We start from the raw sequence: 26,100 nt of genomic DNA, 5'->3' as shown, positions 1-26,100 counted from the left end.
AGTATAATTGCTTTACCATGTTGTGTTAGCTTCTGCTGTATAACGAAGTGAATCAGCTATTCGTATACATACATCCCCATATCCCTGCCCTCTTGCGCCTCCCTCCCATCCTCCCTATCCCACCTCTAGGTGGTCACAAAGAACTGAGCTGATCTCCCTGTGCTATATGCAGCTGCTTCCCACTAGCTATCTATTTCACCTTTGGTAGTGTATACATGTCTATGCCACTCTCTCACTTCATCCCAGCTTACCCTTCCCCCTTTCTGTGTCCTCAAGTCCGTTCTCTACATCTGCTTCTTTATTCCTCACCAGCGACTCCTGCAAGGGGTGGATACTTCCTTTTATGCTCAGGGGAAATCCCCTAGTTTGGTGGGGTTTTTTTGTTTGTTTGTTTGGTTTTTTTTTTGCCGTATGCGAGCCTCTCACTGTTGTGGCCTCTCCCGTTGCGGAGCACAGGCTCCAGATGCGCAGGCTCAGCAGCCATGGCTCACGGGCCCAGCCGCTCTGCGCCACGTGGGATCTTCCCGGAACGGGGCATGAACCCGCATCCCCTCCATAGGCAGGCGGATTCCCAACCACTGCACCACCAGGGAAGCCCCCTAGTTTGAATATGATTTGAGTTTGATCCTGTGAAACCAGCAGAACTTCCGACCAGAGATAAATGAGGAGATTCTGGCCTTTATTAATATGCACGGTGAACACGGTTGTCCTGGCTGTACTTGCCAACCCTCCTATTTTACCCACCTCTTTTTATCCACCTTCTTCCCTGTGAGTACCTTTGACCAACCCTGAGCTCAGACGCCTGACCTATTACAGTGACTTAGTCAGTCTTTCTTTAAAAATGGACAGGTAGGGCTTCCCTCGTGGCGCAGTGGTTGAGAGTCCGCCTGCCAATGCGGGGGCCACGGGTTCGTGCCCCGGTCTGGGATGATGCCACATGCCATGGAGTGGCTAGGCCCGTGAGCCATGGCCGCTGAGCCTGCGTGTCCGGAGTCTGTGCTCCGCAACGGGAGAGACCACAACAGTGAGAGGCCCGTGTACTGCAAACAGCAACAAAAAAAAGGACAGGTAATAAAATGAATTTAACCTAGAAGCAGCAGCTCAGTAAGGGAAATAAAATCATCAGAAGTTATCTAATCACAGCCACAGCCATCCAGGGCTCTGTATTATCTGCTGGGGCATAAGAATGGGACCTTCCTAAACTTGAAGGGCATCCAATCAAATAAGTAAAGGTGTCGCTCACCTCTGGCTCTTGGAGGGATTGCTAGGCAGTCTACCCAGTGTATACTAACTGCAAAACACTGTCATGGTTTTGAAACACCTATGTTCAAGGAAAGCTTTTTGCGGTGCATGAGGAAGGTTTCTTTTTGACATCAAGCAGAAAATAAATCACCAAGCTCTTTGAGCACAGGGGTTCTTAAGAGGGAAGTGGAAGGAAGGAATGGGCAGAAAAGGCGATCTCTGAAGTGAAGGTCGTTTTTCCAAAAGAGTAGGATTTAGTCTCAGTTTAAGGAGAACACTTTTAAATAACTGGGACAGCTCCAAACTGCAGTTTAGGGAACAAGTGCTTCAAAACAACAGTGCTCTAAAAGTCCTGGCAAGGCAGCAAGAGGATGAAAAGTTTGTTTTGCATAGTTTTGAACACAGGAGTAAAGAAGCAGAGGCATCGCTGACTAAAAGGTCCTGAGATCCTATGGTATAAATGGGTCAGTTGCAGGGGGCATGGGGTGTGGGAGGCGATATTTCTCTCTCAACAACTCCCAGGGCAGCCACCCCTCCCTACCCTACCCCCCTACTCCCTTCACCCTTCCTCCCTCCACTGTTGGGTCTCCAGGGACAGCACTTCTTAAGCGGGAGCCCTCAGGCACCATCTCTGCAGTCTGCATTCTTCCTGGAGCCTGGCAAGTTCTGGGACAGGAAGCCAGGTCCGCAAGGTCACTGGGATGCAGTCGGACCTGGAGGCCTGGAGGGGAACTGGAGTCCTGAAGTCCACCCACATCCTTGAAGCCGAGGGAGGAACACATGCTCCTAACAGTACTTCCCAGGGGTCAGTGTGCTCCCCACCCGACGGTGATCCATACTCACTTGAGGCAACAAGGACTGCCTCTAACTGGCCCCCTCGATTCCACCTTAAGGGTCCTCGCACATATGTGAGAGCGCAGGCTCCGGATCTCTTTAGTCAGCTGAGGCCAGTGCTGCCGGGGTCCCTCCAGTCCCATCCCCCAGCCCCTCCCTCTGGGACTGTATCTAATAGAAGAAAGAGCACAGAGGAATTGGCTGAATCAAGGGACCTGGGAGCCTGGGTATGAGTTTGAAGACCGAGAACCTAAGGCGCAATTACATATTATTGGAAACTCTTGTGGGGTGTGTGTGGGGAGGTTAGGAGGCTGAGAGGCTGAGTCGACCTGGTGAGTCCAGCCCCAGGACACCACACAGCCCCGCCCCTCCTTGCCTGCCATCAGACAAGGGGTGCCGCAACTCCAGCCGGGACTCTGCACTTCCCCCTCCCTGATTCTCCTCCAGAAGAGCAGGTGGTCCCCCTCTAAGGGCAGCGGCAAGACAACGCACCAAGTCCCCCTGCACTAAGGCGCTACTGGAAGCTCTTCCTGAACAGCAGTGCTGGCTTGGAGCGAACCCGTGCACCCCCAAAGTTGGTCTCGTCCTGCAGCTGAGGAACACAGGCTTTAAGTCAGCTGCCCTGGCTTTAAATCAATCAGCCCCCCATTTAAGTCAGGTGACCCGACTTTAAATCACTGTGTGCCCCTCAAGCCTGCAACTTCAAAGGTGGGAACTTCACTTTGATCCCAGCAGCTCACATAGCTGAACGCACACTGTAGTCACCCCCAGGCCTGGCTCAGAGGCAGGATATAAGGTAAGGGGATGGGCGTGCACTCATGGTGATGAGGGTGTACTTCATGTACCAGAAGGGTCTAGGTACTCTGGGGTACAGCTAGCAGTGCACGATACAGCAGCTCCCTGGCAAAGCTGGTGAGGCACAGGGAGAGCAGGCACACCCAGGCATGTCGAGGTTCCAGGGTGGGAGCTGGGGCACAGCCAGCCGGGAGGATGTGAAAGCGGAGGATCTGAGCCTTCTTGAGAAAGGCAGACACAGGGGATAGATGAGAAACAAAGACCAGATGAAATATGGATTTGAAAAACACATCCTGCTCTTGAAATTGGGGTGGGGGGCACCCCAGATTTCAGTCTTCTTACTCCCCAGTACCTAGTGCTTTGGCCTTTGCCCAATTACTTATAAACTTTACTGATAAGATATAGCCCATAGAATACTGCATTTGTAGTGGTATCGCGTGTTAATGTTTCTATAGTGGAATAATCTCTTCTACAAGAAACATGTACACTATCTGAAATAAATTAAAACTCCTCTTTATAAAGTACTATATTGGACTTCCCTGGTGGCGCAGTGATTAAGAATCTGCCTGCCAACGCAGGGGACGTGGGTTCGAGCCCAGGTCAGGGAAGTTCCCACATGCCGCAGAGCAGCTATGCCCATGCGCCACAACTACTGAGCCTGCAGGCCACAACTACTGAAGCCCGCACGCCTAGAGCCAGTGCTCCACAACAAGCACAGCAAGAGAAGCCACCGCAATGAGAAGCCCGCACACCGCAACAAACAGTAGCCCCCACTCGCCACAACTAGAGAAAGCCCGCGCATAGCAACGAAGACCCAACGCAGCCAAAAATTAATTAATTAATTATTTTTAAAAAGTACTATATCCTTCTGTACAACTTCTCTGGGAAGAACAGAGAGATGGCGTGGTAGAGTGAGAAAGACCAATATTTAGTCCCCATCTCTCATGCAGGTGCTCTGCTGGTTCAGATACATTTATCCCCACTTTACAAAGGAGGAAATAAGCTCAGAGAGGTTTAGTAATTTTCCCAAAGCCAAACAGCTATTGAGTGGCAGAACCAGGATCTGAACCAAGTCTGTTACCTTCAAAGCCTAAGTCCTCATCACAACAAAACTCAATTAATATTTACATTTATCGAATTACATTGAAAACTGGGGAGTTCTTGGCACAATCCTGAATAAGAGTGAGAAAGAAAGAAATAGCATTGTTCCTACAGTCAACCAAAATTTTTGGAGCAGATGCTAGATGCCTGGCCCTTTTTGGGGTTCAGCAGTGATCACGACAGGAAGAGTCCTGCTTTCATGGACCATGTAGTGGGGAGGAGAGACGGGTGCAACTTGGGTGAGGGATTTCACCTTGCTGGGCCTCTGTTTTCTCATCTGGAAAATGGGACGGGTGTTCCTCATTTTCTGGAATTGTCCAGCCCTCACATTCTCTGATTCCATAAGAAGCATTTGTGTTCCTGTTTCTTTAAAATTCATTCAGGCCGTGAGCCGTGATAAATGATGTTAGCTGCTCCCCAAATCACTCTATTCCCACCCTTTTCCTGTGATCAGGTCTTTCCCAAAACATGACTCACAATCAGTCAAGTCACAGAACCTAAGGGGCACCCAGTAGAAAAATTCCAACCCTTGCTTCTCAGGAGCTCTGCGTTCTACCTGCCAGGTAAACTTAACTCACCTGGCACAAGGTGGCCATCCCTGGTTTCACATCAACATGATCTCAGGCACAAACTTCCTTGTTTTTCCATTTTGTCTTTGTTACTTGTTGAAACAACTGTACAAATATGACAAAGATATAAAATCAGGCATCTTCTGCCCCCAGTGCCTACTAATAAATGATTTTCTGCCACTTTAATGATAAAGATAGAACATTTCAACATTCTGCTAACCTTATTATTTGTCATTTTTGTTAATATTTCTATTGAATACATCTTTCAATATTTTAACAAGGAACATTTATGTAGGTTGTTCCAGACCCAGCCTTTAGTGGTAAAGGTTCTGTTGTTATATTTCTATTACGTTTCCTTTAAAAATCATTAACCTATTTAAATGGATTAAGTCAATTCTATAGGCATTTACCTTATGATATTGATGAAATGAATACCTAGAGGGCAGTAGTACAAGTTGATTGGACTTGAGAACCTCTACTAGCACAGTTACGTATAAATATTATCTATATGTAAACCAAAGTACATGCTGAGTGAGATTCTCTGACTCTTTTTCACTGTCTGCCCCTCAAGCCTGTGAGAAATGGAATATTTCTTGCCAGCTCAGTAAACAATGGATGTCACAGTCTTCAGCACTTGCAGCCCTCCAGCGTGAGGCGCGGGCCCTGAGGAGCTCAGGATACGCGAATACAGAATGCAGGCCCCAGAGAGCTGAGGTGCATATGAAAGGAAGGATTTCAGTGAGCCCAGACTCTGGCATCTCCGTATACAAAGAAAAGCGCTACATTCCTCACGTTGGGAGAGCTGGTTTTCCTTAGTTAACAATCACCTTTTAATGTTCCCCATTACCTGAGCCAGTCGCCTGCCCTGTCCCCTCCCCCCGGTACTTTAGCTCAAGGAGGAAGGAGCGCAGAGGGACTCGGCTGAATAAGGGGCCTGCGAGCCTCGGGAGGAGTTTTCAGCCGCTTTCCCCGCAGTCGGGAGGAGGGGCGCTGACGCTGCAGCCGGACCCTGTTCCTCCCTTGCCTCGTTTCCCCTCCGGACGCTCAGGCCGACCCCTCCCCACGCCCCCCACGCCCCGCGAGCTAGGCCAAGGGCAGGGGGGAGAGGAGGGACCGCAGTTCCCCGGGACCAGACGCTGGGGGCCGCTCTTTCTGCACAGCTGCGGCGCGTGGCAGCGAACCCCTGCCCCTCAGAAGCTGGTCTTGCGCTGCCGCCCGGGCACCGGACCAGGCGGAGCGTCGGCGCCCACTTACCCGGCCCGCCGTCCGCACGACTGTCGCGGCTTCGGCCGCCGGGGCCCCTCCAGAGCCGGCCTCAGTGAGGCCGCCCTCCCCTCGGGATCCGGGGCACTTCCGTAACGGCGGAGGGAGGAGACCCCGAGCTGCGGGAGTTCCAGCTCTCCGGAAACGCGGGCTCCGTTCTGGGCGCAGGGGGTGGGACCGCTCTGCCCCGAGGCCTTCCGAGAGGGAGGGGGGCGCCGGGGGAGGGAGCCGCCAGGAGCGCAGGGCCCCGTCGGGGGTCCTGGAGGGGCCGGCCCGGCCTGGGGGCCCCCCAACTGTGACCGCAGCCCAGGCCTTTTTCCTGGAATCCTACACAAAAAAGTTAGAAAGATACATGGTCTATAGAAAATATTCACAAATGATTGTTGCTGCTGTGCTTACTCTCCTATTAAAGGTGTAAAATCCATAAAACACTTTAAGTTCAAAATTAAATATGAATTTTTACCTTTCTAATTATGTCTCTGCTATTCACAATTATCGTTAATGGATCAGAGACTGTGGCATCACTGGTTAAAAATGAGCTTGTTAAAAAAATAGAACTCAGGCCCACCGGACCTACTGAATCACAATCTGCACTTTTACAATCTCCCCAGTGTACCTGTGTACCCATGAATAGTTGAAAGGTACATTTCTACCTCGACATGTCTTTTCTGTCTGAGAAATACACACATTTTATCCAATTTGATATAAATAAAACATTCAAAAATGCATATGGCCTGTGTTGAAACCATCATTTTATCATCTCTTTTCCAGATAAGTATAGTCTCTATACTGGTTTTGTGGATCACATGCCACACTCTATTCTTGTAGTTAGAAATAAGGTAGAGAAAGTTACTTTGTAAATATATATATATATATATATATGTGTGTGTGTGTGTGTGTGAGATAATTGAAGACACTCTTCTAAATTAAAACCAGTTCTCTTAACTTGCTGTTTTCTTCTTGGGTCACATTATGAACTCTTCCCGTGGCCACATGTCATGTGTACCTTTAATTTCAGGGACTGCTGACATTCCAGGATGTGCCCATAGATTTCTCTCAAGAGGGCTGGGAGTGCCTAGACCAAGATCAGTGGGAATTGTACAGGGATGTGATGTTAGACAAGTATAGGAACCTGCTCTCCTTGGGTGAGGATACCTTCCTTCCAGAATTCCTTATCCAACCACAGTGTTTAGAGTCCTTCATTTGTAGAATGTCTCCTGGAATCTTCTGCTTCCTACAATAGGGTTTCAGATTGCAACGTTTCAGGAAATATTCGGAGTTTGTGGGTATAATTTATCTTATCCTTTTAAAATTGCAGCCTCCCTCAACCGCATAGCACAGGGAGAGCAGCTCGGTGCTTTGTGACCAACCTAGAGGGTGGGATAGGGAGGGTGGGAGGGAGGGAGATGCAAGAAATATGGGAACATATGCACATGTATAACTGATTCACTTTGTTATAAAGCAGAAAATAACACATCATTGTAAAGCAATTATACTCCAATAGAGATGTTAAAAAAATAATAAAAATAATAAAATTGCAGCCTCCCTTTTAATATACGTTGTAACTAACTGCTTGGGATGTGTCTATATGAACTGTGTACTATATGCTTCTGTTATAGTCCTTACAATATTTTATTGTCTTATTTTCTGTAGCAATTTTCCATGGATTCTTTGGGCTTAAGGAATATTAAAAGGGAGACTGCGATTCTGGGACTTCCCTGGTGATGCAGTGCTTAAGAATCCGCCTCCAATGCAGCAGGCACGGCTTCGATCCCCGGTCTGGGACGATCCCAAGTGCCACGGAGCAACTAAGCCAGTGGGCCACAACTACTGAGCCTGCGTGCCACAACTACTGAAGCCGGTGTGCCTTGAGCCCGTGCGCCATTTATTTTTTGGAGAATAAAACCACCTCTGAGTGATTAAAATTTAGTCCAGCTAGTCAAAATGCTTTATCATCTGTTCTTCTAAAACACTGATCAACGGAACAGGTTTTACTAGGGATAACAGTCTAATTGTATTCTGGAGTTCATATCGGCAATATGGTTTATGACCTTGATGCTGGATCAGGACGTTTCAATGGTATAACTGCTATTAATTGTCTGTTTGTTCAACTATTAAAGTCTCACGTGATCTGGAGTCAGACTGGAGTCATCCTGGTTGCTTTCTGTCTATTGCAGATTTCTTCCAGTATGAAAGGACAAGAGCAATATGGCTTACTTTACAAAATGTCTTCAAACTAAATGATGATATAATCTACATTCAATTAATTTATACATACCTTACTGTAGAACAGGGCTTGTTACCATGGCAGAGCCCGGTAATTATGTAAAACTGAAATCTTTATCTGCATGGGTTCAAGTCCTCTTCCTAAGAATATGTTTATAATCAACATTCTTTCACAAATTACACAATTTAATTGACCAGAGCATTCCTCATATTAACTAAGTGGAAAATCCTAGGCTATATACCAATCCAGAAAGGGCCAAAAATCATCAGCCCCCATGGATTATTACAGCCCATTGCTGAGGCATTCAAATTACTTATTAAAGAACCACTATGTCCATCAACATCATCAATTTATATATTATTGCCCCAATGCTAGCCTTAACCCTGGCTCTCACAACATGAATTCCTCTTCCCATATCTTATCCACTAATTAATATAAATGTAGGCATACTATTTATATTAGCCATATCACAGCTAGCCATTTATTCCATCCTCAGATCTGGATGGGCTTCACATTCAAAATACTCGCTCACTGGAGCTCTAGGGACAGTAGCACACAATCTCATATGAAGTAATGGAGCAGTTATTCCATTCTCAGTCTTACTGATAAATGGATCATTTACACTTTGAACAGTAATTATTACACGAGAACATCTATGACTAATTTTCTCCTGACCCCTACCCAGAATTTGATTATCTCTGCAGTAGCAGAAATCCAATGAAGCCCCACTTGATTTAACAGAAGTAGAATCAAAACCTGTATATGTCTTCAACATAGAAAATGTAGCAGGCCCATTCACCCGGTCCTTCCTAGAGAATATGTCAATTTCCTTATAATAAACATTTCCACAGCAATCTATTTTTAGGAGCATTCGACAATCCCTAGGTGCCAGAATTATATACAGCCCAAGTCATCATTAAAACACATCTAACAACCTCCTTTCTATGAATTTGAGCATCCTACCCAGAAGTTTGATATGATTAACATATACATTTCTTATAAAAAGTTTTTTAGTACTAACATTAGCCCTATGTATATGAGAGTTTTCACTACCTGTCATCATACCAGGCAACCCACCACAAACTTAAGAAATATGTCTGACAAAAGAGTTACTTTGATAGAGTAAATCATAGAGGTTTCAATGCTCTTATTTCTGGAATTGAATTCTTCCTAAGAATTTTACATTCTCCATGCTACCACTTTACACCACATGCTATATAGTAAGGTTCTCTAAGTAAGCTTCAGGCCCATACCCCCAAAATGTTGTCGTATATCCTTCCTGTACTAATAAACTCTCATTGTTTTTACTATCGTTCTACTGACCATTTTCTCAGGAAATATAATTCTATAACAAGCTCACACTGGTTAATGGTAGCCCCATTCTAATAAAAAACATGAACCCATAAGCTACAGAACCATCCAACAAATATTTCCTAAAAAATTCCACCGCATCAATACTACTTATAATGGCTATTATCATTAATCTAATATTCTCTGGTTAAAGAACACAATGAATAACAAAAATCTTTAATCCAGCAGCAGCCACCCTCATGACAATCTCCCTTGTCACAAAAGTAGGACTTTCCCCATTTCACTTCTGAGTGTCTGAAGTCACACGAGGCATCCCATGAACAACAGGCCTGATGCTATCAGCCTGATAAAAATACACCCCTATCAGTTTTATATCACATGTCACCATCCATCAAGCTAAATATACTATTAATCATAGTGATATTATAAATCGTAGCTGGAGGCTGAGACAGACTTAGCCATACTCACCTGGAAAAAATTACACCCTCCTCATCAATTGCCCATATAGGATGAATAACAGCTATTATAAAGTATATTCCAATTATAACAATCCTAAACATACTAATTTATATCATAACAACACTCTCTTCTTATTTATGCCCAGATCTTGTACTACAAGAGTATCATTATCACACACATGAGATAAAACACCTCCCATCAAAATCCTTTTCTTTTTTTTGTTTGTTTGTTTTTTACATCTTTATTGGAGTATAATTGCTTTACAATGGTGTGTTAGTTACTGCTTTTTAACAAAGTGAATCAGTTATACATATACATATGTTCCCATATCTCTCCCCTCTTGTGTCTCCCTCCCTCCCACCCTCCCTACCCACCCCTCTAGGTGGTCACAAATCACTGAGCTTATCTCCCTGTGCTATGCGGCTGCTTCCCACTAGCTATCTACCTTACGTTTGGTAGTGTATATATGTCCATGCCACTCTCTCCCTTTGTCACAGCTTACCCTTCCCCCTCCCCATATCCTCAAGTCCATTCTCTAGTAGGTCTGTGCCTTTATTCCTGTCTTACTCCCAGGTTCTTCATGACACCATTATAGTATCATTAGGACATCACCCATCACTGTCAGGGTTTTTACCCAAATGAATAATTATCCAAGAGATAACAAAAATGACAACATCATTCTACCAATACTAATAGCCATCATAGCAGTCCTCAGCATATATATTTACTTGCAGCTAACATACTCCACATCACTAACTATATTCTCTTCATGAAACAACACAAAAACAAAACAATTTGAACATACAAAGAAATAACCTTCCTATCATTACCAATCATAATATCCACACGATTATTACACTAACACCCATTCTGTTGGTATTGCACTAGGAATTTAGGTTAGTTCAGACCAAGAGCTTTCAAAACCCTAAACAAGTAAAATTTACTTAATTTCTAAAACTAAGGATTGCAAGACTTTATCCTACATCAATTGAATGTAAAGCAAACATTGTAATTAAGCCAAATCTTTACGAGACTGATGAGTTTTAACCACAGGAAACTTTAGTTAACAGGCAAATCCTCTAGTCAACTGGCTTCAGTCTACTTCTGCTTCATCTGAGAAAGAAAAAAAAGGCAGGAAAATCACCGGCAGAATTGAAGCTGCTTCTCTAAAGTTACAATTCAATTTGTTGATTCACCACAGGCTTTGCGAGAAAGAGGGCTCAATCTGTCTTTACATTTACAGTCGAATGCTAACTCAGTCTTTTTACCTCTGTTCATACACTGCTGATTATTTTCAACAATCACAAAGATATCGGTATTTTATATTTACTATTTGGTGCTTGACCTGGAGTAGCAGGCAGCACCTTAAGTATATTAATGCAGGCTGAGCTATGCTAACCTGGAGCACTACTTGGAGATGTCCAAATCTGCAAGGTAGTCATAACAGTCCCTGCACTTGTAATAATTTTCTTTATAGTTATACCCATTACGATTGCAGGGTTTGAAAATGGACTTGGGCCACTAACAACTCAGACACCTGAGGTAGCATTTCCCCGAATAAATCATATAAACTTTTGACTATTTCCCCCATCATTCTTACTTCTACTCATATCACCAATTGTAGAAGCTGGTTCTGGTACCAGTGGAACTGTGTATTCAGCTCTAGCTTACAATCTGGCCCACGCAGGAGCCTCTGTCAACCTAACCATTTTCTCCTTACATTTAGCAGGTGTCTCTTCAATTCTTGGTATTATTACTTTTATTACTATAGTCTTTCATACAAAACCAGCAGTCATATCGCAATACCAAACACCACTATTAGTTTAATCTTCCCCAACTATAGCCATCTTAATATAATTACCAATGTCAGTCCGAGCAGCCAGAATTGCCATACTGTTAAGAGATAGATATCTAAACACTACTTTCTTTGACCCTGCAGGAGGAGACCGAATCCTATACCAACACCTATTTTGATTCTTTGGTCACCCTGAAGTCTGTATTCATGGCCTACCAGGGTTTGTTATAAAGTCACATATCATTACATACTATTTAGGACAGAAAGTGCCTTTCAGCTATTTGGGAATAGTGAGTCATGTCCACTGGCTTTTTAGGATTTCTCTTGTGGGCCCATCATATGTTTACCATAGGGATAGCTGTCAACTCAGGAGCATATTTTGCATCAGCTACCGTAATTATTTCTATCCTTACAGGAGTAAAAGTATCTAGCTGATTAGCAACTCTTTCTTTAATTTTTCTTTTTTTTCTTTTCTTTTTTTTGGCTGCGTTGGGTCTTGGTTGCTGCACGTGGGCTTTCTCTGCTTGCGTTGAGCGATAGCGACTCTTCGATGCGGTGCATGGCCTTTTCATTGCAGTGGCTTCTCTTGTTGCAGAGCACGGCCTCTAGGCTCGCGGGCTTCAGTAGTTGTGGTTGCGGGCTCTAGAGGGCAGGCTCAGTAGTTGCATCGTACGGGCTTTTTGCTCCGCGGCATGTGGAATCTTCCCAGATGTGGGCTCAAACCCGTGTCCCCTGCATTGGCAGGCGAATTCTTAACCACTGCGTCACCAGGGAAGTCCCTGCTTAGCAACTGTTCACGGAGGTAATACGATATGACCTCCCACTATATTATGAGTTTTAGGCTTCAGTTTTTCTTTTTACAGTAAGTGGTTTGACAGGAATCATCTTAGCCAATTCATCCCCAGACATTGTCCTCCAGGATACATACTATGTAGTAGCACACTTCCATGACCTAATGTCCATGGGAGCAGGCTTCACTATTAGAGGAGGCTTCCTACACTGATTCCCACTATTCTCAGGTTATACAGTTAACTCAGCATGAGCAAAGATTCACTTCACAAGTATATTTATAGTAGTAAATATGACTTCCTGCAGCACTTTCTTGGCCTCTCAGGGATGTCACTACGTTAGTCTGAGTACCCTGAGGCACACACAACATGAAGTATTTTGTCTTTAGGCACATTCATCTCAGTAGCAGCGGTAATGCTAATAATCTTCATACTTTGAAAAGCTTTTGCGTCTAAACAAGAAGTATTAGCAGTGGAAACTGCTACTCCTAACCTAGAATGGTTACACCAATGCCCTACATCATATCCTATGTTTCAAGATCCTACCTATGTAAATGTAAAATAAGGAAGGACTCAAGTTCTTTTCAACCAGTTTCAAGCCAACACAATAACAGTTATCTCTTTCTCAATAAATGAGATAAAAGTAAAAAATGATGTAGCTTTGTCAAAGTTAAATCATAGGCTAAAATCTTGTATATCACGAAGGCATATCAATTTCATCTAGGCTCTCAAGACGCAACATCATCGATTATGGAAGAACAATCCTAAACATACTAATTTATATCATAACAACATCATCATTCATCATTGTGAATCCTTTACATGATACATGAAATCAATAACTCTTCCCAAACCATAAAGAACTATGGGTCAGTAATGATACTGAAGCTACAAATACACATATTATGAAGATTTAAATGTTGACGCCTCTGTAATCCCCATATCAGAGCTAAAACCAGGAGAATAATGACTAATAGAAGTCAACAACCGAGTAGTTAGAGATAGTCATTGAATATTAGTTAGTTTCATCTGAAATTGTTGTACACCCCTGAGCTGTCCCTTCTTAGGCCTAAAAAGAGCTGCTATCGCAGGACGCCTAAATTAAAGAGTCCTAATACCAACAGGACCAGGCCTATGTTGTGAAAAAGTTATTCCACCACCCCTACAGAATTTGTTCTTGTCATTGTTCACATTTGAGCCATTCTAATGGGTGTCTCCAGCAGCCCAGTGGTGGAGGGGGGTTGGGAAAGATGCAGAGCTTCCTGAGGGAACCACAGGACCTGGCATTCTGGGAAATTCAAAAGTGCTAGTCCAGTTCTGGCAATCTGAACTCTTCCTCCTCAAAGCTGAAGTCTGAGAGACATTCTTCCTCCCTTTGGCCACACGGCTGACAAGAAAAGTAGCTGACCTGCAAAATGAGCACCAGTAAGGGTGGCGGGAGGGGAACACACCTTACAATTATGCTAAAATGTTGCCATTTCCTCCAAACTCTCAGTATTCACATCTCATTATTCATTCACCACTCTATTATTAGCGGGTCACCACTGAATCAGGGATGACTCCAGAACTTCTGTAGGAGGGGTTTGGGGCAGATGAGCAATTCATTCTGGGAAAGAGAGTCTAAAACCACGTGAATGACCCTTTACATTAGCATGGGAAATCTTCCCCCATCCCACCTTGTCTCAACAGAGCCATTAATCTAGAAAAAACTACAGTTTCACTTTTCAGAGGTCTACCCTGTGTGCACACATGGAAAAGACACTTAGAATGTTAAAGTCAGCATGTTAAGTAATTTTCTTGAAATACTGGAACTAGCACACAGTTTACTTGCTTCACAGTCCTTTTCATAATCTATTTAATTTTACTCCTTTTTAATTGTCTGGTACACCTTTAACACCTAAACTCCAAGAGAGAAAGAGCTTCATCTTATTTCCAGTGCCTAGCACATAATGGTTTCTAAATGGAACTGATTCCAAGATTGGCCTTATTTAGGAGTGGATCTGTTGTTATAATCAGGTTTCCAAAATCTTTAGTATCAATACAGAACCCTTTCCTCTCACATTTCACAAGAAGCTAGACTTCTGAAACCCCAAACATGGATACGTTTCAAGTTTCCTTGACTGATTTAAATTGAATTAAAATTAAAATAATTATTTTGTACAGGAAAATCTTTAAAATTTTTTTCATTTTTCTGAACAAAACCACCTTTTCTTTCTCTACTTTCGTCCCTTCAAAACAAGCTTTGCAACATTGGGGTAAGTTAAATAATCAGAAATCTAGCCCTAAATTAAGCTCTCAATTACATGAAACACATTTTTTGCTCCTTTTAAATAAAAATCCTATATGCAGTACATTAATGTTTTCTTTCCGAAATTATGTTGACAACTTAATCCCTAATTCGAGGCATCCATATAACTGGTTTACAGAAAGGTTCTTTGGCAAATTATTTAACACAAGATATATATGAGATGCTGAGATCTGGGTAATATACCTTACTTGAAAGGCATGAATAGTTTCTTTGTAGTGTAACATAATCACAGTGTAGCATAATCACACTTAAGACCATACTTACTTTGTTCCCAAATCCCTGCAATTCTATTTGAGGGGATTTCTAAAAGGTCTGTGTCTTCTCCTGTGTCCACTACTGTAGACGTACACTGATGACCCTCAATCCTGCTCTCCAAACTTCAAATAAGGTGCCAGAGACAAGGCTCGGGACTTGGAAAAGTCCTAGAAATTCCCTGCCTCAAAAGCAGTTTCAGAGTTTCACCTTTTCCTAAGGAAGATAGAACTGAATAGATACGCTGAAGTCTTCCAAATCCTGCTGGGTGTTTTGAATTATGGCTCCACTGGCTGTGTACCCCTTGAGCTTTTATCTCCACACACTTGAATTAAACCCTGTAGTTCCTCTTCGGTTCTACCATCTGTGACCTCTTCACAGGGTCTAGATGCCACACCTGTTTTACCACTTTCTGAAATCAAGTTAACAAGGATCAATCCAGAAGTTTTCTTGTTCTAAAACTTCCTGTATACAATGGTAGCACCGAATAATTAGATATTCTTTTGACTTCTAAAAGCAGAAAATAAGAGCATTTTCCTAGAAGTTCCCTCATCTGACACTTCAGTTTTTATCATAATTATTTGTGAAAAAATATATAAGATGTAACAACTTTGGTTCAAAAACTTTATGATCTTAGAAATAAGAACTAAGGAATAATGACATAGAAATTAAAAGCTGTGGAAACAAAAATATTCAATCACAATACAATTATATAGGAAGGCATTAGGTGGGGGTCAAAGAGAGTTCAAACCTGGGATAGATACAACCGGACTATAATAGATACTTCACATTAGAAGCAAGGCAAATGCCTACTCCTTGGGACCAAAATTCTACCAAATACAATGAACAAAGCTTTGCAGACACAGAGAGAGGGAGAGAGCATTTGAACCCTGTACTGGCAGAGACTGGCCCATGTACCGTTTGGACAATACAGCTTTCCTCAAGGCAAGCTAGAGCCACCAGGCTTTTTGGTCTAAGGAGTTTTGGGTACATATAAGGAGTACCTTGGCATATTAGGCACAAACAACCCAGGCGTTTAGTTTGGTTCTTAAAGGTTGTTACCCAGAGTTGACAGCTGATGGAGATTCTGCCTGATGACCAGGGAAGTCAAACTTCACTGGAAGGACTGCCCAGGCTAGAAGGCCAAGACCAATCCAGGGTCAACTCTTACAAGCAAATAAGGTCTCTGACAACTTAGCTAGGATTTCTCAGTCTCTAAGCCTGCAGGGCTGTGAAGCAGGGGAGCAATTCTGTTCCGGGAATCTACTAATCATAAAGTTTCCTTTGGGAACGGCCTGTGACATTCTCACTGCTGTATAACTCGATAGGGCACACAATCAATGTTATTCAATAGCATGACCAGTTTCAAGGCTCACAAAAATGTAGCCGATTATTATATAAGAATCATATTCACCCAATATATCAGAAATGAAAACTGAAATTAAACTGATTCCAAAAACATAATTTAATAAACTCTTCAACAAGAAAACAACATTAATAATAATAGTCAATATATTTTGTCTGCTTACTATATTTCAGGCATAGTTCTAAGCTTTTTACATTCATCATCTCATTTACTCTTACAATATCCCCCATTTGGTGGTAAGCTGAATTACTAACCCTATATGCAGATAAAGAAATTGCAGCTTAGAGATATTAAATACCTTCCAATGTCTCTGGCTGGAAAAACCTAAAATTGCAAGAGCCACAACAACAAAATCTAAGAGACAAAGTTAGGACTTAAACACAGGTGTCCAAGGCTTATAATCACTACACTATTCTGTATGATAAGCAAGCAATTGAGGAAGAACTGGATCAAACACTTTCTGTATGAACTGAGGCAAGTGATTCTACATCTAAACACTGGGAACAATAATATTTGCTGTCGTTTTTCTCATAAATGACACAAAGAACAAATGTAAGACTCCTGCTGTGAAAGCATCTGGTGATTGAAAGAATATGTAATGTTGTAGATAAACATTATTTTCATCCAATTAACTTTTCAAATAAGTTTATTTCCTCACTGAAACTGAAGCTCTTCAACGACAATCAAAAAGGTCTTACCTAAAACCACAATCAGCAGTTTCTGGATGCATCTGTCATAGCTTTCTGAATAGCAAGCTTCTGGGTTACCTTCCTTCCCATAAGGAATGATAATGACTCTAAATCCAACCGAAAGAGAAAAATTTTAAATGCCTATATGAATAACTGATTTCTAGGTTATATGTTTAAAACTAAAAATGCATCTGTGATTCTTATATCATTATCTTAGTGATTAAGGGCAGGCACAACACTGGGGTACGGGTGAATGTCTCTGTTGCAGGTATACCCTGGCATGGCACATTTTTACTGCTCAGATCTATTCTGGAAGTTCCTAAAATACTCCATGGCAAATGCAAACCAAAAAAGTGGCACAAATCTCATATTACTCACAGATTTCAAATACACAAGCTGAGGCTACACTGCTACAGACCCTGCTCTCGTGTGCGTAAAGGGCTGGATTCATACAGTGAGATAGATTTGGTGGTAGTGCAGATGATCTGGCCTCTCCTCAACCACCACCCACTCAGGTGAATGGTGGAGGCTCCTACACCCCATTCTCTAACAGCCTGGCCTCTGACTTAAAACCCTAAGCCCAAGTGCCATGGATTCTAGGAATAAACTCAGTACCAATCGGAATCCCCTTTCTAGGGATCTACATTTACTCTTTATGCTCAGGCCCTTCTATAGGAGGCAAAGGACTGAACATTTACACATGAGTTTATTTCAATCTTCAGACAATGATTTTGTTGGGATAACTGTAGGCTAGAAGACATGTGTATCTGAAGGACTATTTTAGCACAAAACAAATTATTAACCAAAAAAACCACTAATTTTCCCTCCTCCTAAGCTTCTTGGCAGGCAGCCAGTTCTAACATTCTAAAGTTTAAGGTGCTGTCAGGTATTGCCTAAGACAAAAACCCATATTGTCAAGCAGACAAATTCTGCCCAGGGCTTGAGTTGCTTAGAAAAGGTGATGATGTATCTGAAAAGTTGAGTTTCAGAAAGAAAGGAAAAAAGAGAAATCCCACTCCCTCACCTCCCCACACACACACATACTGGAAAACAGACCTTCCTCCAACTTATCAAAGTTTCCTCAACCATGTCAACTCTGGGAGTCCTGCACTCGTGGGAGGTCAACACCACCTCTAAAGCACAGAAGAACTTCAGGCTTTGCTTCTGAAGTGGTGGCACAGTATCTTCATTTTCCCTTTCTTCAATGTTAGAAAGATCCTGAAGCTGTTAGGACTTTGAATTAAGGCTAGACTTTAACATATACTGTTGTTAGAAATAAAAACTAAACTCCAGCAATCCCAGGTAATAGTTTAGGTATGCTATCCCTTCAAAATCAACTGAGACTTGCAGATAAATGAATAGATATAGACAACTATTTTTTATTATATGCCATACAAATACTGGAGAAAATTATGGACACCACCATCCAAGTCATTGAGATTATCACTAATTCTAGGTGGCAGGCCAATGCTCAGATACTTCCATGTGGAAGCCTCTCACATCTCCTCCCCAAAGCCCTGTTCTATTCTTCTCTCTAAAGTCTAGGAGTTCAATGTTGAAAGAGTCTGGTTAGTCAAAGAAAATCTACAGAGTTTACCTTGATGATCCTTTTTGACCACCCATGGAAACCAAAGTAGTAATTTGCCAATTCTTGGCATCTGGAGCTGTTTAGGGCAAGGGTATTATGTTGAACCGCCTTATGTCTGGTGCCGAGATGAACCTAAAGACATAAAAGACCTAAAAATATCACTACCCTACATAGAGATTTATTTTGGATACACCTGAGATTTACCAATACCAATTTCATAGAGTGGTTGTGAAGATTAAGTAGGACATTTTAAGCAATGAGTTCACAGTGAGCCCTAAATACATGTTATTTATTATTTTTAAGTCAGTACTTTTCTGCATCATTTCCAGGGCCCCTGATTAACCAGAAGGTTCCCTGACCTCTGGTGGTGAAAGTGATGATGAAAGCAACCAAGGAAACCCAGCAGAAGCCTATTATGGGGCTGGGGGTAAGCAAAGGAAGTGAACTGTTTTAGTCGTCTCATCCTGTAGCTCCTGCTTGAGAATATGACCGGAAGAGGAGGTAAGAAGGACCTGCCACTGAATTAGGACCTTAATCTGTAGCACCCCCTCCCCAAGTTACTAACCCCTGTTAGAAGACGGCATATGTATACCTCTCTAAATGTAAATAAAGCAACCAAAAGAATTAGAGGTTCATCTGCATTAACAAGCTTCTTTGAGAGTGCAAATATTTCCAGTCTTAACTCTCTAAAGAACTTACATATTACTGTGGATTTTTTACATCACTAGTTCTTTCTTAAATGTCTATTTCCATTTTGAACAGGATGTAGTATATTAATATAGTCATAAAAATTCAAATAACACAAATAAAGTCAAAGCATTGTTAATTCTTCATTGATTTGTTTGTGCATCTTCCTCTGTCACTAGTTTATGAGCTCCTTAAGTGCTTGAAGGAACCATATATTATTCTTCCCTTGTTAACAAGAAACAAGCATAGATCTTGGCATATAAAAGAGTGATGGTCTGTTGACTGAGTGAATGAATGAGTACATAAGAAAATGAAATTACTTTCTCCAACTGAAGCTGCCTGCTGGGAAGGAGAAATGAAGACTAATTTTTAAATGTTGAGTGTCACATGGGAGGCTAGGCCCTGTACGGTGAGTCATAATGGAGCTGTCCTGGACAATTAGAAGTCTTCAGAAGGGCTCTGAGCCCCTGGGTAGTAGAGACATTTGACATCTGGGATAACCTTGCCACAGCTCTTGCTGGAAAACATTTCCCTTCGTGCTACTGAGAGAAACTCAGATGCATTAGCCCTTTCCTTCATTTTATTTTAAAATGTTATTCTCTTTTCTGTATTTATAAAAAACACAGGGGAAAATAGATAAGTATGTATACCTGCCAATGAATAAAATAACACATAATTGGAACTTCCGTGCGGGTGCAGTGATTAAGACTCCGTGGTCCCAATGCAGGGGGCCCGGGTTTGATCCCTGGTCAGGCAACTAGGTCTCACATGCATGCTGCAACTAAGAGTTCTCACGCCACATTTAAGGAGCCTGCGAGCCACAACTAAAGGAGCTTGCCTGCTGCAACTGGGGAGCCCAGATGCCACAACTGGGGAGCCCTTGAACCGCAACTAAGGAGCCCATCTGCTGCAACTGAGAACCCGGTGCAAACAAATAAACAAATAAAATTGAAAAAGAACGCATAAGTAAAGTAGGAAACAATTTCAGGGGTGTGGGTAGTAAACTAAGGCTCTGAATTAAATAAGGAAATCTAATACAAATGCCCTTTCCTCTCAACTCTATAGTGACTTAGAGAACATTTTCTTCATTACTCTATCAGTGACGGGCTTTATGCTGTGAAAATCTCACAACCTACGCTTATGGAATGGTCTTAATGTCCAATATAAGAAAAGAACTCATTACTCACAACTGATACCAAGTAACTGTTTCACAATCTTTCCAGGACCATCTGTAATATCTGAGTGGTTATGTGAAATGGTCGCAGGGTCCGCAAATTAAAGAATGTCTGACACAAAATCATTTCAATCCCAGGGAGTACAGCCAGGACTGAAGAGGGTGTTAAACAGGGTACAGAAGTGGGAGGTAGTGTACCTGGAGTCCCATCGGAGGAGAGTTCTCAGATTCAATAAAGGTGAAATCAGTGAGTAAAGAAATATGGGTGAGAAGAGGCAGCAAGGTCAGTAGGAAGTAGCCAGAGCAAGAAGCCAATCAGAGAAGACACACAATTATAAAGGGAAAGGTCTGGGATATCTAAGCCTCACTCACTTATTCAGAGGAATTCGAAAGGTCTTTAACATAATGAAATGTTAATTCTGGGAAAGTAAAATTGGATGGCATGTTCATATGGAATAAGGTTTCTACAATGCATTAAAGAATATTTTAACCATTTTCTGGAATCTGAAGGGAGTTCTTAATAGGCAGTTTGAGAATGATGATGATGATGAAGCCTCCCTTATGTTACATCTGACAAAAGTTTGTCAAGCTCAGGACTTCCCTGGTGGCACAGTGGTTAAGAGTCCGCCTGTCAGTGCAGGGGATACGGGTTCGATCCCTGGTCCAGGAAAATCCCACATGCCGCAAAGCAACTAAGCCCGTGTGCCACAACTGAGCCTGTGCTTTAGAGCCTGTGAGCCACAACTACTGAAATCCACGTGCCTAGAACCCGTGGTCTGCAACAAGAGAAGCCGTTGCGATAAGAAGCCCACGCACCGCAACGAAGAGCAACCCCCGCTCGCCGCAAATAGAGAAAGCCGGCGCGCAGCAACAAGACCCAATGCAGCCAGAAATAATTAATTATTAAAAATTTGTCACCCTCACACACTTAAAATCCACATAAATGTATATATAAGGAAGATTCTTGTGAAGATTTCTTAAATTAAGGGGCAGCATAAAATGACGTGGGGTTTAACATCAGTTAAGTTATGGTTTGGCCTCTAGTTTCCACATTTACTGTCATGAACCTTAAGTAAGTCACTTAACCATCCTGAGTTCGAGTTTCTTCATCTAAGAAAAAAGAAACAACTGTGGAACTGGGAGATCAGTGGAGCAGTGCATCTGCGTGTATTCTGTACACCACAGTGCTATACAAACGGTGGTCTTTCCACCCTCGCCCCCCGCCCCGGGATCTTAGTTCACAGACCTGGGATTGAATCCGGGCCCTCGGCAGTGGAAGTGCAGAGTCCTAACCACTGGACCGCCAGGGAATTCCCGATGGTCTATTAGTTTTAAATTCAGTACTTCATCCCAGTAGAGCGAAGAATTCCACATTTGGACCCACCTTCACTGGAGATGTGTGAAAAAGCTGCTTCTGGTCGCACGCCTTTTGGGCTCTGTGGGTATCCCTTGCTGAATAAAACTTGATGATGGCATAGAACCCAGGACTGGCCACTGCTGCGTTTGGGAAGACTCGGACCAAATACAGAAGGCCAAACTGGGAGAAGACTGAACAGAGAATGTTGTAGGGTGGTCCCACGCTAAGTAAGTGCAGGAAATTTCAGGCCCAGGAAACCAAACCGCCCATTCCCTTATACTCCCCCAGCCTTTCGCCACAGGTAACTGTGGTGAGGCTGCAACTCCAAACACTTCTCATTGCATGAACAAGTTTCCCTCTGAAATCCTAAGCTTCGAGAAGCATTAGGAGGCAATGCCTTTTGTTGGGGACTAACTCTCAAAAATCTATGGGGGCGAGCTGACTGCTCAGGTCGGCTCTAGAACTAAGATTCCTCTCAGCGGAGACCACAGGCAAATGAGGTGCTGAAGCAGTACCCCGGGGAGCCCAGTTACTGGGACGCAGGGCGGCTTCCTCCACCCCTCCCTCCGCCCCGGCTCGTCTCACTTGCAAGGCCTCGGCCGTGGGTCCACAGCTCAGCTCCCACACCAGCAAGGTTTTGTCACCCGCAATTGGAACCGCAAAAGGTACCAAGTGCAGCATCCTACAGTCACCGCGTGTGGCACCTCAGGGCGCAAGCGGACTGCTCCAGGAAACGCGAGCCTGCGCTTTTTAAAAAGCTAGTGCCAATAAATCTAATATATAGAAAAATAGTTGAAAGCCCCTGAGTGTTTTGTGGATAGAAAAGCTTGAGATTCGGAGCAAGTTCAGACCTGGACAGCCTAAGAATAAACTAGCTCTCCATTCCATTAGGAGGGCTAGGTAGCAGCCTCTGGTTATGGAACCAGAAACTCTCAGGCTCCAAATAGGACATAAAACAGCATCACTTGTACTCTTTATAAAATTGCGGAAACAAACAAAATAAACAAAAATATATTTACACTTGTCCTATAAGACTAAGGGTACTTGAGACCTAATGTATATAAAATCAGTTTACAAACTGTGAGGCACTATATTAATAAGTTCTCATTTGCAGAGGGCACAGCATAGGATATGAGGCCAGTAATGTTAATTCCCTTCCCCCATCCATTCCTTTCTCTTGTTCCTTTATGTATGCGGATCAGTTACATTATTAAGCTAACAATGTAATTGAGCTATTATTAGCTTAATAATGTAACCAAGAATCTGATTTTTAGCAAGGGGGTAGTTCTTAGAAACTTAGGGAGCTGGAACTCTGAATGTATGAATTAAAATAATGCAATTACATCATGAATTTTAAAATTTATCATCATTGATTAAAAATTAAAATATTAAATTAAAAATTTATTTTCCCGCAGTTGAGACTCACCGCAACATCTGACGTCTGACAGGCATTCACTGTCACAACACAGCTTGACTGTCTTACAGACAACCTCAATAATATTTTTAAATTGGCAGAGGCAGCAGGCCATACGGCTAGGTAAGATCCTATAAATGGAAACACAGGTAATTAAATTCATGGTAAAAGAGTTACTTGAGTAGGTAGAAGAGGTAGGCCAAGGCCACCACAGACCAGTGCAAAAAGGAGTTCTTGGGGCATATGGACTGGAGAACTGAATAGGGGCCGGTTGGACAATTGCTGCTCTTGACTGTTGTAAATAAATATAGAGGAGAGAGGTGCCCAACAGAAGGATGAGGATGGCAGTACGTATGGTATGCCTAGGAAAAAGGAAATAGAGATTAGAATTGGGTGACATTGATCTGTTGTTTAATTCAGAAATATCTCCTTCCAACCCGAAACCCTCACTTTGGGTTGAGAGTACACAGGAAGAAGGCAGACTTCTAAGAAGAGTCTGAATAAGGCCGCACCTTCTGTAGTCCCTTTCTCAGGTCCTATCTGTGAGTAGTAATATATTACAAATTATTCTAGTAATAAAAAAGCATCGTGTGGTTAAACAATAACAGAGATCGCATTGGCCAAATCTGGACAAAAGGAACATTCTAAAGAATAACATTATCAGTATAATAAGGTATAACATAGTTAATTTTTAAAAAAGCATATGAGTTCATAATGATACTCAAATGAAAATTGGGGAACTCTTCTTTATAGAATAATGTCAGCTAATAAATGCACAAGGAATGATAGAATAAGAAAAGTGTCATTTTGCAACTATCAATGTAATAATCGATTCAGACAAGGATTATCATTGATGCACAGTTGGGTGAAGTTGTTTGAAAGTAGGATCTTCACTGATCCCAAAGTATCACCCCACATTTTATCAACTACCAAGGGGAAAAATAACTTTACAATGGAGAGATATGGAAGATACCACATTAATCAAGTGATCAAACTTAGCACTGGGCCACCTGAAGTGCTGAAGTATGAAGAATACATCACCTATATAGTAGTCTTCCACAAAATGTTTACTTTGAATCTAATGAGGAAACAGACAAATCCAGATTGTGGGGAAATATACAAGACAACTGGCTTAGACTCTTCAAAAATGCCAATGTCATAAAGACCAAAAAAAAAGAAAATGGTAAGGAAATATTCTAGATTAAAGGAAACAAAGACGTAACATGCAATGCCTAATCTTTAATTGGACGCTGTATCAAAACAAAACAGACTTAAAGAATATTATTGGCTTCTGGCCAAGATGAAGTAACAAGGACCAATTTAACCTCCCACCTGAAACAATGAAAACGTCAAACAGAACATATGAAACAAAAGGTTTCAAGAAACTGGACCTCAGGCAATAAAGTTCAGTGATTCCGCAAGAGATGGGAAACAAATGAAGTGATCCCTATAATTGCCCTAACTTACTTCTCTGAGAGAGTTTCCAGGTCATGGTACAGGGAAGAGAAGTCCAGGCAGAGACTGGTGGACTCCATGACTGAGGCAATGGGGCTAAGAGTTTGGGAAAACCAAGGTAACTAGAGTTCAAAAAGCAGAGTATCAGAGAGAAAAGAAGTGCACAGACAAAGAAGTCTGGAGATATGCAGAGGGATCTCTTGAGAATTCAACAAAGTATTGGTCAGTACATTTGTGTGAGGAATTACTTGATGCCAGGAAAAGAACCACATGAAAGGATTAATAATAACTGGATATCACACAGGGTTGTAGGAATAGTACCTGTTCCTATAAGTCAGACTGGAAAACCTCATGATACTCAGAAAGGACTTGTCTCAGTAGTTGCAAATAATGAGCTCCAGACTAAAGGCTACTTGGACTCCTACCCAACGAATCTTAAAAGCTAGACCTAAAAGAATAAAATTGTTTTCAGTAACTTAATTTCACCCAAAACAAAGCCCAAGTATTTTACAGGAATATAAATATATATAGCACACAAGAAACTAAAACTCACAATATCTGGGATCATATGAAAAACTGCCAAGCATGCAAAGAAGTAGGAAAATATGCCCCATAGTGAGGGGAAAAAGCAATCAATCAAAACTAACCCGTAATCTATACAGATGTTAGAATTGGCAGAAAAGAACATTTTACAAGTTATTATACCTGAAGAAAAGTTACTATAACTGTATTTCACATGTTAAAAAACCCATTCTAAATACTGAAAATGTTATGTACAGGCATGGAAAATGTAAAACAGACCTAAATTGAGCTTCTAGAAATTAAAATCTATGTCTAAATTAAAAAGACATTGAACGAGGTTAATGGCAGATTAGACACTTCAGAAGAAAGGGTCAGTGAACATTAAGGCATAGTAATAGAAACAGTCCAAAATGAAACAAAAAGAGTAACAAAACAAAACAACAACAAAAATGAATAGAGCATCAGTGAGTTGTGCAACAATTTCAAGTGGCCTAATACATGCGTACTTAGAGTCCATGAAGGAGAGGAAAAATACAACAACTTGAAGAAATAATATCCAAAATTTTTCCAAATTCGTAAACACTATAATCCCACTAAGTCAAGAAGATCAATGAACTTAAAGCATAATAAACATGGAAAAAACTACACCAAGGCACAAAAAATAATCGAATTGCTCAAAACATGCAATAAGGAACAAAAATTAAAAGCAGCCAGAGGAAAAAATTATACACTACGTACAGAGGAACAAAGATAACAATGACAGCAGAATTCTTGTTGGAAACAATGTAAATGAGAACTCAGCTGAATCACATCTTTAAAGCAGTGAATTGAATTCTATCAAGCTAGAATTCTATACCCAGATGTGTCAAAACAAAAGAAAAATAAAGACTATTTCAGACATACA

General features: G+C 42.0%; 1 protein-coding gene and 1 pseudogene across 1 annotated transcript in view; both read right to left on the bottom strand.

Annotated features, from left to right (window-relative positions):
• The window catches only part of LOC132597582 (uncharacterized), an 85,270-nt gene extending 76,047 nt beyond the window's left edge, over positions 1-9,223 (bottom strand). The window contains exons 1-2 of the mRNA XM_060301536.1: positions 9,215-9,223; positions 5,796-6,131 (exon numbers count right to left, since the gene is read on the bottom strand). Of these exons, the coding sequence (XP_060157519.1) occupies positions 5,796-6,131; positions 9,215-9,223 (345 nt within the window). The remainder of the gene's footprint in view (positions 1-5,795; positions 6,132-9,214) is intronic.
• A 4,467-nt stretch (positions 9,224-13,690) lies between these two features.
• Positions 13,691-22,486, bottom strand: LOC115849902 (RAD52 motif-containing protein 1-like; annotated as a pseudogene).
• Between the last annotated feature and the right edge of the window lie 3,614 nt (positions 22,487-26,100).

Source organism: Globicephala melas, chromosome 7, assembly GCF_963455315.2.
Source record: "Globicephala melas chromosome 7, mGloMel1.2, whole genome shotgun sequence".
NCBI lineage: Eukaryota > Metazoa > Chordata > Mammalia > Artiodactyla > Delphinidae > Globicephala > Globicephala melas.
Note: the sequence above shows the minus strand (reverse complement) of the source record. Positions and strands in the feature narration are given on the sequence as shown.